Source organism: Euleptes europaea, chromosome 4 (assembly GCF_029931775.1).
Source record: "Euleptes europaea isolate rEulEur1 chromosome 4, rEulEur1.hap1, whole genome shotgun sequence".
Classification (NCBI taxonomy): Eukaryota; Metazoa; Chordata; class Lepidosauria; order Squamata; family Sphaerodactylidae; genus Euleptes; species Euleptes europaea.
The window spans coordinates 48,849,114-48,864,239 of record NC_079315.1 but is presented as its reverse complement, the minus strand read 5'-3'; the positions used below and the strand labels follow the sequence as shown (position 1 = coordinate 48,864,239).

The following is a 15,126-nucleotide window of genomic DNA, read 5'->3' as shown; positions in this document are numbered from 1 at the left end:
CCTTGCAGATGCAATAGCAGGAAAAGACCACAAGATATCAGGCTTTTCAAAAATGGAAAAAGAAAAGATCTTTGGTATTTGCCTTATTAAGTACTCTGTCTAAACAAAAACAGCCTTGCTTTTCCCCTGCTGGACTTGGGCCATGACCCAAATACAAGCCACCACACTCCAGAAAAAGAGAACACTGCCTGCCTTCACACAGAATTGTCCTTAAAGGAGGATAGGGGAGCGCTTGCACATAGCTTTCTCAAGCTGGCCCCAAACCTCCCCCCCCTTACATTCACAGCACAGTGCAGCTTCCCTTCTAAGAAAATGGCGGAGAGGGGTTTGGTTTTTTTTACTTGTCTTCGCCTCTCTCCAAACAGGCTGGCAAGTTGCTTTTAAAGGGGATTTTACTGGGCTCTGCTATTTGCGATAGAATCAATTTCAAGGGAACGAGTTCTTACTTTTAGTTGAAGGCATGTTGTGGTTGTTGAAGGTTCTTTGCTTCGCCCCATTATAATTCTTAAAGTGAAAGCGGAGTAAAGTCTCTACGCCACCCAGCAGATCTTACAATTAACTTCCAAAAATGACACTGGACACAGATACTGACACAGACAACAAAAAAACTAAAGGACAGAAAAACAAGCAGAGGAGGTTGGATCTGGCTGGGATTGTACCTGCGGCTTTTCCTCTTGAAGAAACACCAGATCCTGGTTGAGCCCCACAAGGAGTCATCCAGCGAACTAGGCTCTCAAAAATGGGGGGGGGGTAGAAAACATGTTTCTTACCCTCCCAGCTCTAATTCAAGGATTAAAACCCCAAAAGAGAGAGGCAAAGTGGACTTAAAAAAATAAGTGTGCAAGAAAGTTTGTATTTATTTTATTTTTCCTAAAATTAGGGTACTTCCCTGTTAACCTTCCAAATACAGTAAAAACTTTGTTAATCGTTGTCACTGATTAATCAAACTGATTAATCAAACATTTATTTATTTATATTTCAATTTATACCCTGCCCTCAATCCACCAGCCAAGGCCGGGCTCAGGGTGGCTAACATCCGCAAACAACATACAATGTAATCAAAATAGATATTGTAAAACCATCATTATAACTTTAAAATTATTAAAACAAATAAATGCCAGTTAACCAAGCTTTTACTGCAGCCATGGCAAGTGCCCACTACCTGTTTCTCTCCAGCCGGACAGGAGGTACAAGCAGCGGGGTCCCAGTGGGCTCTCACCCAAGGGTGCCACCTTATCTGCAGCAGCGTGAGTGGGCAGCATCCATAGCCCAAAATGCGCACCCTGCCCCCATGCAGCTGATCAACCTTGTGGCAGGTTGGGCACATGATACCCTGCCTGGTTAAATCCTCATCTACCACACAGCTGACTGATAGCATGAGGCAGGGAGCAGGAGAATAGTGACGCAGTCCTGGTGTAGGCAGCTCCCATGGCTGGGATGCAGAGTCCAGTCTGCTACTGCCTGCTCTCCACCGAGAGGCAGAGGCAGCCAGCCGGCGGGTTAACCAAGTTTGCCAATTAACCAAGTGCCAGATAACAGAGCTGTAACTGTATTTGCTTTTTACTTGGAAGCAACTAAATTTAGAGTATGAACTTGCTTTCAGAAGTGGTGTTCTTCTCTGTCCAGCCTTTTCTGTGATAGTATCCATAAAACCAAAGCAATTGGTTCGAGCAAGAAAAATATTTGTCTCAGATATTTTGTTCTATCCAGATACCTAAAAAGGGACTATATCAGTCAGGAGAGTATGGGAATGTATTTGTGACATAGGCCTTTGTTCCAGAATGTTACAGAAATGTGTAAAAAAAAAAAACACTCTCTGAAGGAGGGAAGAAGATTATAATAATAATGATAGCTATAATAATAGTAAAGCATATCTGTTAGTTGAAGACTGTACTTTATCTTGCTAAGCTTTTCTCAGAACTGCTATTTGTTGCTTTGCTGCTTTATCTTTGCCTACTTGAATGCAAATGATAAACCTCTTTAATCTGTTCATGGCAATTGGATGAATTATTTAAAAGGATATCAGTGTAGAAGTATCAAAAGTAGAGCCACTGTAATAGATCAGAAGGTCACAGAAAATGTCATAATTTGACACCAACACTTAATTTTCTGAAAACACATCAGCAGGAGTTCTTCAGTTATTTAGTTGTAACCACTCTGTCATTTTTCTCTTGTGGCATTGATTAGTTACTTTCTCGCTTAAATGTTCTTATGCTATTCTTATGGCTCAACTTGTAAATGTACAATGAATCTTAATCATGTCACCAAGATTTTTAAACTAAAAAAAACCTCTATCACCATAGATGTAACTTAACTTGTCCATAGACAGCCTTGTAATAAGATAGTCATATAGGTATTTACATAGATCCCACTCATACCTACCTTTTCAATTAGTAGTTTACTTCATCAAATTTAATATTTTACTTCTGCACTCTGTGGAGTAAGCTACTGCTATCTCTCTTCTTTAATCTTAGGCCAAGAAGAAAATTTAATACCAATCGCTGCTGTAATATGAGAACATCCAACATAAACTGTCACCATGAAAGCCATCTCTATAGGAATATGTTAGTGTATAGCTAATCCTTGAAGAGACAATCACTAAATTTGATTGACCGGTTTTTAGGATTTAATAAAGTTATCTGTCTGATAGCTGTCTGTCAAGTTCATCAAGTTTGTGATGAATCATGATAATTTAGTCCAGTAAAGAACAGAATAATCATTAGACATTGAAAAGTATCTCCAAACGTTTATACTGGAGCACAAAGAAAGAGTGCTCAAAAGATCTTCTATACAAATGAGTCTATGGGTGAAAACACATGGTCGCTTTAGCCTCCTTTAATCCCTGTTTCAGCCAGGATTCAGCCAGGATCGAACGCACATTTGGTGAAACGCATGTGTTCGATCCTGGCTGAATCCTGGCTGAAACAGGGATTAAAGGAGGCTAAAGCGACCATGCGTTTTCACCCTGTAAGTGACAGTCTAGGACCTTTTATACATTGATAGAGTCATTATAAACCCTTGAGTTACTTCTCACTATATTTGGTTAAAACATAATGTGTGTGGGTATTTTCTTTGATCTCATGAAACTGCTGTCATATTGAAGCCAGTCTGGAAATGCCTTATTGATGCTAATTGTACACACTGCACTCCAGGATAACTCCTCAATAATTAACGGGTGATTCTGAAACATTTATAACTATTTAATAGTATGTCTACAAAGACTGGGTAACCACTGTCATTGTATGATTAATCATTTTGCCAGGTTTGCATGAAAGTTTTTTCAGCATGTTTTGCTTGTTTTGATACCGTTTGTCTTAATTACAGTCAAGAAAAAGTTTGGCTTCATTCCCAACATATGTTGAAGGTGAGTTATAAAAACAGTCTTTAAAGCAAAATAAATTTATACTTGTTGATATAGTTATAGAACTATTAAATTTATTAATGTTAATCTATTTCATATAATATACTTACTAAGAAGGTGTTATAGAAGAGAAATTCCAGAGACCTTTAAGTCTAACATAAATTTCATCTCTTTGCAATGTTGTAGCTATGCTGAGTTCAGGGGAAACTGCTTCCTGTTTACACTGGCTTCTTGTTTACATTTCCTTTCTGTGATGCTGTATGTTCAGTGTACTGTTGGTACTAATAGTTCATTGCTTTATGGGGGTGACTCTGAGTCTAGTTTATAAACTTCTATCATGTCGTTTTCCCACAGTCAACATTTTCCCCCTAAACTATGAAAGCCCCACATTTTTTAGCTTTATTCATAAGGAAGTCATTGCATAATCACTTTGGTTGGACTTTTTGCATCTTTTCCAACTCTACAATATAATTTTTGGGACAACATGACAAGAATTGTATACAGTATTACTAAATAGAACCATATGACAGAATTATACAAAGGCATTGCAATACTGACTGCTTTATTGTCTAATAATACCTAAAACTGGATTGATATTTTCATCCAGTTTTCTACCACAACTCCAGGATCTCTTTTCTGGTTAACCACTATCAGTTCGGACCACATCAGTATATGTGAATTTAGGATTTTTTGCTGTAATATGCAGCACCTTATGCTTTTTTGAACTAAACATCATTTGCCATGTTGCTGTCTGCTCACCCAGTTTGGAGAGATCCTCATGGCATGCTTCACAATCACTTTTGTTTTTCACTATCCTGAATAATTTGTTGTCATCAACAAACTTGAATTGTTACTGCTTACCCTCTTTATTAACAAATTAAATAGAACTTAATTAGAAAACAGAACTCAGAGTGTCTGTGGTTCATTGGTAGAGTATCTGTTTTGTATGCAGAAGGTCCACATTCAATCTTTGGCATCTCCATCTAAAAGGACAAGGAGATAGGTGATGTTAAAGACTTCTACCTGAGATCCTGGAGCATGATTGCCAGTCAAAGCAGACAATACTGATCTGGATCTGACTCAGAATGAGGCAGCTTTGCGTGTTCATGTATTCAATTGGTACTAATACAGATTCCTGGGAACCCCATTTGTATACTTCCCTCCACTGTAGGGACTGTTTATTTCTACACTGTCTTACCTGTTAGCTAGCCAGCTGCTAAGCCCATAAGAAGACTTGCACTTATATGCAATGACTACTAATTTTGCCCAAGAAATTCAGCTGGGGAACATTGTCAATATACACTTGGACTTCCAAAAAGTTTTTATCTACCAGTTCACCTTTATCCACATCCTTGTTAAACACTCTTAAAGAACTTCAAACGTTTAGTGAGGCAAGATTTTCCTTTGTAGAAGTCACATGGATTCCCCTTAGTAGGGCTTGCACAGTGGGTAGGCAGGGGAGCGGACAGAGCTTGCTGCTTCTGTTACTAAAGTGGTCAGCTGTGAAGAGGTGAATTGACTGAACAAACATATGAGATGGTGGCAGTACACATGTAAAGTAAGAGTTGAATCTAAGGATTGAACCAGACGAGATTTCCAGCATAGCGCCAAATTGGGTAGTGTCTTGGAGCCGGCTGCAGCCCCCCAACCCTGATCATTCTTGGCATGCAATAACCGCCCCATGATCCTAATACTATGATGACCTTAGCATACAATTAAACACGTGGAGACAGTAGCTGGAATGGAAATGGCCACAACTTTATTGGTTACACCATCAGGCATTAGTGTTGCATAGGGGCTAGACCCAAAGCATCAGCCCGATCCGCCTGCCGGCCGATGCATCTTACTCCCAGCTGGGAGTAGCCTGAGATGGCAGTATGTGGGACCCACTTAAATGGGAGCCTGCTGTGTGGGTCCCCTGCCACTTGGCAGGAGGCCACCGCCCAGACAGCCCCCGACTGGGCATGTCCCTGTTCCAGGCCTCCCCAAAAACCCCTTATTGGGGTCCCCAGAATGGGGAAAAAGGGGCACGCAGGCTGCCTTTCCCCCAAAAATGGATCTGGCCCCATGCCAAAACCACCAAAAGTTGTGACGAATTAACACGAAGTTGTCATAACAACCAAACAGCCCAAGTATAGGGAGGAAGGGGGGGACAAATTAGAAAGCAGACTCAGCTGGGCAAGGGGGATGGCTTCTTAAATACGTAGCTGGTGGAGCCAAGTGCAAAAGCTCAGGTCTGAGCCTGCCTGCCCCACCCCTATTGAGCCAGGGCCTGATTGGTCCATTTGAAATATAGGACGGGCCAGGAAGGTATGCAGCAGGGCAGGAAAAGTTCCAGATAGAGTTAAAGAAGCTATGGCTCCTTCCCCAGCTTCCACACCAACAGCCAGTTTGTGGCAGCATGCTGGCTGCCCAGCTGAGTCCCTGCCCCACCAGACAAGCCCCTAAACCTTGTGCCCGCTCCCAACCCCTCCCCAGCACATGCCAGAAAACTGGGCTTGTAGGTAAGTCTGAGCCTTGCTTCTGGAAGATCCACTATGATAGAGTTGTGGTTCCCTCCCCTTCTGGTAAATAGCATGAGTGAGAGCCTCATTTCAGACTGGTTTCCCTCTGAGCCATCACCCCAACTTCAAACAGCCCTCCAGAGCTTCTGTTTGCACCACTAGGGAAAATATACAAACAACATTTATGTTCCCCCCCCCCCCCCAGGGAGGCAGATAGTGGTTCTAGGGGGTGATTTTATGTTGGAGCAGTGGCACAGAAGAGTGAAATCCCTCTTCCCCTGCACCTTAATCTTTATCCAAAGTATCCCCTCATCCTGCTGCAACTGCTATTTATCAATAACAAATGTGCTGGTGATCTTCCAGCATCTCCTCTGCCCATGTTATAGTTTTTAATGTTTAATTATCTAGCTTGAGGTACTCCTGGTTTTCCACTCCAGACATAGGACAATACTTGTACTTTGTGTTATGCTTTTTAAAAAGTAGTAGCCAAAAGATTTGTTTATATGTTTGGGGTACCCATATGGTGCCAGTATGTCAGATTAGCTAATGTACTTGTATTAATGCACTAGGTCAAAGCTGCACTGGACTTGAAAACGCTTTCAAGCAGGTTTGTTTGTGCATGCCAAGTGGCAAATTAAGCAGCACTGAAACCAATGGTAACAAATAATACGGTTGCATGCTTCTGACTATAAACTAAATTCTGCTCGTATGAAAACTGGCCTTAAATCAGACAATTATTAATTGGTTCAAGATTGGCTTGTTACTTCTGACTACTTAGATTGGCTTTCTGCTTCATTAATCATACAGTTTCTTCAGGAAGCTCCTGTCCGTATGTATAAAATACCGCCAGCATGGACTGGAATCCACAACCTTTTAAGCCAACTTTAAATTTTATTTATTATATTTTTATCCCTCCTTTCCTCTAAGAAGGTCAGGGCAGCATGCATGCCTCCTTCTTTTATCCTCTCAAGACTCTGTAAGGTTGGCCAGGCTGACAGATAGTAACTGCCCCAGAAGCACCCCATGAGCTTCATAGCTTGATAGGCTAGATTTGGTACTCTAAGTATATTACACTAGCTCTGACTTCAGTCTTATGAGAACTTAGGAGGGAAGAGATCAGCCTGAATAGCTCTAGCTAGCCCAATCTTGGCAGAGCTTGGAAGCTAAGTAGGATTGCCCATGGTTAGTGCTTGAGTGGGAGACCCACCAACGAAGACGTGACGTACTAAAACTAGGAACAGCGCTTGCCCATAGACAATACATAACTGCCCATAGAGAATGCATTCTTACCCATTGGGAATAATGGAAACCAATAGGGAAGAAGGACACCACACTTGCCAATAGGGAAGGACACCACGCTTGCCAATAGGGAATAATGACACCACGCTTACCAATAGAGAATAATGACACCACGCTTGCCAATAGGGAAGAAGGACACCACACTTGCCAATAGGGAAGGACACCACGCTTGCCAATAGGGAATAATGACACCACGCTTACCAATAGAGAATAATGACACCACGCTTGCCAATAGGGAATAATGGCAAGCGTGGTCTCACTGTTCCCTATTGGCAAGCGTGGTTTCCACTATTCCCAATGGGTAAGCATGCATTCTCTATGGGCAGTTATGTATTGTCTATGAGCAAGCGCCGTTCCTAGTTTTAGTATGTCCTACGAAGACTGGTGTTGCTATGCAGCTAAAGGCAATGGCAAAACCACCTTTGGTCATCTCTTACCTTGAAAACCCTATGGCGTTGGAGTAGTCATGCATTCGTTGTGACTTGACATCACCCAGTTCTTAGGAGGGAATAAATTCCAATCAACTTGCTTAAAAGTAAGCATGCATAGGAGTGGACTTGAGTGGGGCTAATATGGTATAGTGGTGTGCATGCAGGCTGAAGTGGTTAATGGATTCCACTTCTGCAAAAATGGCTTGGTTCTAATTTAGTTACAGATATTGTTTAATACTAACTTCTTGGTTGGTTTCATTTTTAAATGAAGTTAAGTTTCAATACTTTGTGTAGATCACATGAATTTTTCCTGTATAAAACAAATTATGTTCCACTGTTTAGTTTTTATATACCAGCACAATCCCTTTGTTTTGTGTTTCTCTGAATAGCCCCTTTTTAGTTGCCTGACACAATGAAGACATTTATACTAATGTGGCAGTATACATTTCATTATGTCCATAGAAACAAAGATTTGTGTTAACAAGCAGAAGAAAAATAAATAAACCATCAACTAGTTTTATGGAATTGTCTTAGCGAAGTAGGTAATGCAGCTAAGGTGGTTTAAGGGTAAGCACAATTTCTTAAGAAGTGATGATTCTCCTTGTAGAATGGATAATCATTGTAGTGATTTTTCCCTTTGAGGTGGGATTTTTTTTTAAAGTTATTTCCGTCTCTTAGAATTTGCCCACCAATTTCCAAATCCAGTGCCCGGAACATAATTGAGCAGTACATTTGCAGAAATATGTGAATTGCCTTGCTCAGGATCTCAATGAGGCCTCTCAACCAGAACAGTGATTAGAGGCTGCAGAAATAGCCCAGGCTATGGTATCTTACTGCTGTTTCATCTGGAAGCAAATGTGAATGTAGGCATTCCCACCCAGATTCAGACTTTAGTATACAACTACAGATGCTTAAATAGCAACATTTTGCATTGATGTGTCAAAAGTTGACTTTAGCAAGAGTCTTTCTCATGGCTACTTTGTGTTGGGGTGGATGTTAGAATAACCCTTCTACCTACAGGATACCTAAACCTAAGCTTCATGATCTGTCATTCCTTCCTTCTTTGTGCTCATTTTCACCAACCAGTCTTTCAGAAAACCCTGACTCTTGGAAGCAGAATATATTGTGCAGAGTAAGTTAATATATGGAAATGTGTTTAATTTCTGTAGTTTCCTTGTTGCACAAAGTTCTGATGGTAGCACTTAGCATCTCTTTATTTTATGTCTAAAGTTACATAACCCTGATCAAAGAGTGATGGGCAGCAGTTTGGCAGGGCAGGAGCATATATAAGTGCTTTGTGCCTTTCTGTGAAAAGGAAGAAGGAAAAAAAAACAATTCAGGTTATTTTGCTTCAGGGTGAACATTGTTTTGCTCAGAACAAGCAAATGTAAAAGTCAGGTTGGATTACCAAGTACAGCCTTTGCTGTAGAGAGGCTGGTCCTTGCTTTGTCTGTTCTGATTGTGTTGAACCTTTTTCTGTCACGATGAACTACAGACATACTCCAAAGCTGAATTTGCAGCCTTCATGCACTGTCTCCAGTGCTGGGATATGTGCAGTCTCTTTCCTCTTAGGAGTATAACTCACCTCAATAATTCAGTGTTTCACTGTTCTAGTTCCTGGGCCTTGCGATCCCGAAGACTTGATTGATGGAATCATATTTGCTGCCAATTACCTTGGCTCCACTCAGCTTCTTTCGGACAAAACTCCATCCAAGAATGTGAGAATGATGCAAGCTCAAGAAGCTGTTAGCCGAATCAAGGTGAGGGGCGGCGGGGGTGTGTGTGTGTCTGTCTTGCTGTCTGTCTCTAGTGGTGCTTCAAAGCTGCAACCACGAATGACGTGTGTTTAACGTCTCTTCTAAAAGATAGTGCCTTTTGTGATAGGGCGAAAAAGATTTACTAGATCATTTAGTTATATACTGTTTTCACATTTTGTGGGTCAGATTATACAACAGTGGTATTTGTTATGTGTTGCTTGTAATATGTTGGAGTCTGTGAGAGAATGAATATTTTTGTACTTCTTCTAAACCCTAAAGAGATGGTCTGTTCTATCATCTGTGCATGGAATATACCTCTGTGCACATGAGACAGGCCAAAAAGAGTAGGAAGGTTAGTGAGGGGGAGCAGGAAGGATGTAGTAGGAATCTGGATTAGTCCCTTTACATTTTTAACATTGAATCAAAAAATACATTGGATTGTGGGCCAAATCACTATGCGAAGAGAGAAACTCATGCACGCAACCATTTCAGTGTGAGTAATAGCAGTCTGTTATACAGAAAGAAACATACTGGCAGGTTGTTGGATTGATTCCTTACTCACTTCTTTTAAAAGTGGCGTAAGAGTCAAGATGTTTCAAATTGCATTTAGCTTGTTTTTTTAAAAATCTTATAAATTATGAACATGTTTGCTTTACTTGGAACATGCTGTGACCTTGGGAAATATGTATCCTATTAAGATTCTGGAGCTTAGACTACTTCAGGGGTTAAGCATCATGTCTACCAATTTATGCTGTCATCCCCAAACCAGCTAGCACACAGTGGTCTGTGATGGCGATGTCTGGCATTGGTGCACTGGTGAAAGAGGTGATACTGTTGTACTCTGCCAGGACCTGACAATGCTACTTGCCTTCATATACAGCACAAAAGTACCATTGTACTGTTGGACTGTTGATAGTTCACAGGAGGGCATGCTGAGGACCACTTTCTCACAGAGGTGTCTGGGCACCTCTTGCATGATGAATGGATCCTTCCGCAGGTGACAGACTAGAATGCTTCCCATTAGCTATGGCAGGACAACTGCTGGTTACACTACCACAATTTAAGCATCCTAAATGGAGTATGCTGGACCAGCTATATTTTTATTGAAGTCCATTGAGACTAGTTGACATGAACGAAATTAAATCAGGAACAAGCATTCCAGATTCAGCTTGTTTGTGGATCAGGTTCACAGATTAATTTATAATCTCTTTGTGTTAGCAACTGCAAGCTCCAACCCAGTCCAAAGGGTCACGTGGAAAGTTTCACAAAACACACCTACACATTAGAGTAAATAATTGCTCCAGGCCTGGCCTCCCCATCTCACATTGTCCCCTCCCACCCTATAATGTGTACTTTTGCTGTCTTGTGGTATGATATCATCACATTTTCTTGCCTCCCTGCTGGCAGGATGATGTTAAATTGTCATGTCTGGCATTTCATCATGATTAATTGTAATGGCAGGTTATAGGGAGAGTGTGGAAAGTGTGGGGTAAGGAAGCACTTTTCAGCCACAACTCTGAGTCATCTATAATATATACGTTCGCCTGCACTCGGCAAGGCCCTGATTCTCCCACTTTTTTCCTTCCATTGCCAGTAATGTAAGGCTTGGGGGGGGAAATTCAGAAGCCACAAAAGAAATTGTGCTGGGGGGAAAAGCCGGTCCTCTGTTTTATAAGTCTTTGTGTGCACCAGAGCAAGCTCTTTAGGATGTGGCCGTAAAATGCATTTATACATTAGAAAGCCCCCATACATAAGAGCAGTCAAGACTAGAGCATTGTGCTGGTATTGCTACCAAACAGTTGTGTTAGGGGGAAATATACATTGGCAGTGGAAAATCAATAATAAAACCAAGTAAACAGTGCTCTAAACAAGCAGGCTAAGAATCCTAGAAGGAAGCAGTCATACTGTGTTGTCATTCACTTTAGAAATTACACATAGGCGTGCATGTGCGCACATGTTAATGAAGGTAATGAACTAACATGCATATGAAATTTTAATCCTGAATCCTAGAGTTGAATTGATATTTTAGAAGATGCTTTTAGGCAAATTAAATATTGCTTATTTTCACATGTACATCAAATGGTGTGCTTGTACATATGTGCATGTAAATTTAGGTTTAGGAGTAAAGTGTTCTTGTACAGTTTAGTTTTGACCTTCATTGTCATAGTTTTTGGAATCTGTTAAGTATGGAATCAAATTGTAATTGCCTGTAGTATTTTTGTTATACATCTTACATTCAATGGTACTTGCTTTATATAATTAGTGGATAGATCACTAACCAATTGGACAGAACACTAACCAACTCATAGAGAGATCCAACCAACATTAACCAAGTAATGTGTGTATGTACACACACACACGTACACGTACACACACACAAACTGGTTTGCTGGGATAGCTAAATCTTCTTTGAGAAAGTAAATTTTAGGGAATTTTGATTATATTACAAATTAGGCACACTCAATATCAGTGTGAACTGGAAGTACTCAGCTTTGAGTGAGGTCCTGTATAGCAAAATATGTCCATTATTTTTTTTTAAGTGCAACTTCAGTTTTTCTTTTCAAAGGCCAGTTTACCAGTGCCCTGTGGCACAGAGTGGTAAGCTGCAGTACTGCAGTCCAAGCTCTGCTCACGACTTGAGTTCAATCCCAACGGAAGTTGGTTTCAGGTAGCCAGCTCAAGGCTGACTCTGCCTTCCATCCTTCCGAGGTCAGTAAAATTACCCAGCTTGCTGGGGGTAAAGGGAAGATGACTGGGGAAGGCACTGGCAAACCACCCCGTAAACAAAATCTGCCTAGTAAACGTCAGGATGTGACGTCACCCCATGGGTCAGGAATGACCCGGTGCTTGCACAGGGGACCTTTACCTTTTACTTACCAGTGCATTATTTGGTGTATCAAAAAGCTACAAATGAAGGAATGAGGCAAACATTTAATCAGCAGCAATGGCCTGAACTTGTTTTTCTTGTTGTTGTATTGATTCCTCGTGGTACTTTTTGGTAAATACCTTGCCATAATTTGAAGTTGGGTTCATATTTTCTTTGTGAAAATAAGGTGAACTTATGCAAATGTTTAGTGACTTTCTGTTGAAATCCTGGTCAGCCTCATTTCAATTATATTTGCTGCAAATGCTTCTTTGGTCTCTTTTCCACTTGGCCAAAAGCCAGTAGGGGCTGCAGTTGAATTGCCTGGTCAGATACAACATTAGCAGTAATTTGATGTGCCAGTTGACAGCATGGTTGCAAGAGACCATTGCTGCTGACTCCTGAGTTTTTGACAAACAAGAGAGGGTTGCTTACATCTGAGAAAACTGATCCAAGGTTCTTATTCCCCTCAGAGCACCTTAGTGCCTGCAAAAGGCATTCATGTAGACTTGGCACTTCCATTGATATTAAGGAGACTGCTTCCATTTGTGAGAACTCTGCAAGAATATCAGAACCTCTGTGCAGAAAAGGGAGCTGAGCCCCTAGACTGGAGCAAGGGAGTGGGCAAACAGAGAAGAGGATGGTAAATAATTGGAAAGAGAAGCACCAGGATGGTGGAGCGCTTAAGAACGGCAGACTCTAATCTGGAGAACCCGGTTTGATTCTTCACTCCTCCACAAGAAGCTTGCTGGGTGACCATGGACTAGTCACAGTTCTCTCAGAACTCTTAACAAACTCACTTACCTCACAAGGTGCCTGTTGTGTGGGGGGGAAGGTGAGGCAAGGTAATTGCAAGCTGCTTTGAGACTCCTTATAGTAGAGAAAAAACAGGGTTATAAAAACTAACTCTTCTTCTTCTCTCCTACCAATAAATTATCTATTTTTGAAATCCTTTGATCCTTTGATCCGCACCTACATCTTTGCATACCATCCATGGGAGCGCCATTCTCCTGCCCACGTAGTTTTCTTGGATCATTCCTCACCTTCGCACTTGAAGACCAACCCCTACGCACCCTTTTTCCAGGGAAGGGGAATAAAACAAGTGCATGCAACTGATGTCAAGTTCAGCATTAGCAGATACTATATGACAGACAGAACTAAAGTGATTTAGTTCTAACTAAAGTGATTTAGTTCTAACTAAAGTGATTCACCTCATTTGTCTTATGATTGGCTCATGCCTCCTTATTTTAACCCTTTTCCTTTAAGCTCTGAAGATATTTTTGACAGCAGGGAGGCTATGAGGCTTTAAAATATATATGGTTAGAAAATGTCATGATACGTATAGTATTTTTTATTTAAGATGCCCTTTACGGTTAAGAATAAGACTATCCCGATGTTACAGACAATTTAACCTAAAGACTTCAGTAACAAGTTTTCTCAGTGAGTTTGAACTGCAGCAATTTCCTCATTATAGTAAATAGTCCCTTGGATGACATTTTCAGTACTGTATTCTGGTTTTAACTAAAGCCTAGTATTGTATGTATCACTGCTACTGAACACAAGTGGCTGAACACAAACTATGAGCATTGCAAGTTATGACTATTTCTCTGGGCTTAATAGCTGCTAGTTATTTATTGGATACTTGGCATAATGTAACTGTGGGCTTCTTCATGTGCACTAAAATCCCTCCCATAGAGAGATCCTGTGGTTGCGACCACAGAGCCAGCATAGTATAGTGGTTAGATTCTTGGAATAAGATCTGGGAGGCCCAGGTTCAAGTTCCAATACTGCCAGGAAGCTCACTGGGTTATCTTGGGCCAATTATTATTTCAACCTAACTTACCTCTCAGAGTGGTGGTTGCAAAGATAAAGTGGAGGACTGGATGATGCTGTAACCACTTTGGGTCCCAGTTGAAGAAAAAAACAGGGTATGAATAGCTGAATAAAATAAAATAAAATAAAGGAAGTAGTGAGGATTACACAGATTGTGCTGGCAACATGGGGTCATATTTCTTCTCTGTCAAATTCATGCAAATTAACACCAAGAAACTGAAGCTACACATTAGCTTAAACATTCATTTGTGGTTACAAACTAGAAGATTAAAATGTCCAATCTAAGAACTGGTCTGCCAATTGTGATTGCCATGTGGAGGCTGCTTGGAACAAACTTTGTGTGATGGCTGCTCCATGTGAGCACCACGTGTAGAGCAACTTACCACATTGCTGGCTCTCTCCACCCTCCCTCACCTTTGCAAGGTGGAGAGTTTCTACATGACTGCCAGGATTATCTGACAGTTGGATGAAAACTCTGCTTGGTGGTGGGAGGAAGATCCTTACAACATATCACCCAGCTAGAGCGTGTTTCAGTTTGATATTTTTACAGGGTTTACGTCAGAGTTACCTGTCTAGAACTGGGTGTCAATGTATTAGGGCAGGAATGCTTTTCTTGTTTCTATTGATTTAATGAGGGATAATTCTTTTGTCTTCAGTGTAGTGACAGCTGATAAATCTTTTAGCAGAATCTCTTTTATAATGAAAATGTTTCCCTTTATCCATCTCTCTCTCTCTCTCTGCTTACTTTATAAAAACTATTATGTGATCCTTAAAATATAAAACAGAACTGAAGGTTAACTAGGTGATAGTCACATTCCTGATGTTCTAGATCCCTACTTGACTTGAAGTCTCTGCAAGTTCCTTTCTAACCATTCTCCTGTCTCTGTTTATTCCATGCTAAGCAGATGGCCCAGAAATTAGCCAAAAGCAGGAAGAAGGTGCAGTACAACCTCATCAGTTTGATGTTATGCCTGGTTTTTTGTTTTGTTTTGTTTTTCATTTATTTTTATTTTTTGCATTTCTCACTTTTGACTTTTTCATTTTTTAAATTTTCTGTATCCAGCAAGTTTTTTCTTCC

At 40.8% G+C, this 15,126-nt stretch overlaps 1 protein-coding gene across 2 annotated transcripts in view; it reads left to right on the top strand.

Annotated features, from left to right (window-relative positions):
* APBA1 (amyloid beta precursor protein binding family A member 1) overlaps nt 1-15,126 on the top strand; it is a 54,792-nt gene that overhangs the window by 22,534 nt on the left and 17,132 nt on the right. The window contains exons 3-5 of one of the 2 annotated variants that reach the window (XM_056848689.1): nt 3,325-3,364; nt 9,210-9,355; nt 14,954-14,986. In XM_056848689.1, the coding sequence (XP_056704667.1) occupies nt 3,325-3,364; nt 9,210-9,355; nt 14,954-14,986 (219 nt within the window). The remainder of the gene's footprint in view (nt 1-3,324; nt 3,365-9,209; nt 9,356-14,953; nt 14,987-15,126) is intronic. The other variant, XM_056848690.1, reaches the window with a different exon arrangement.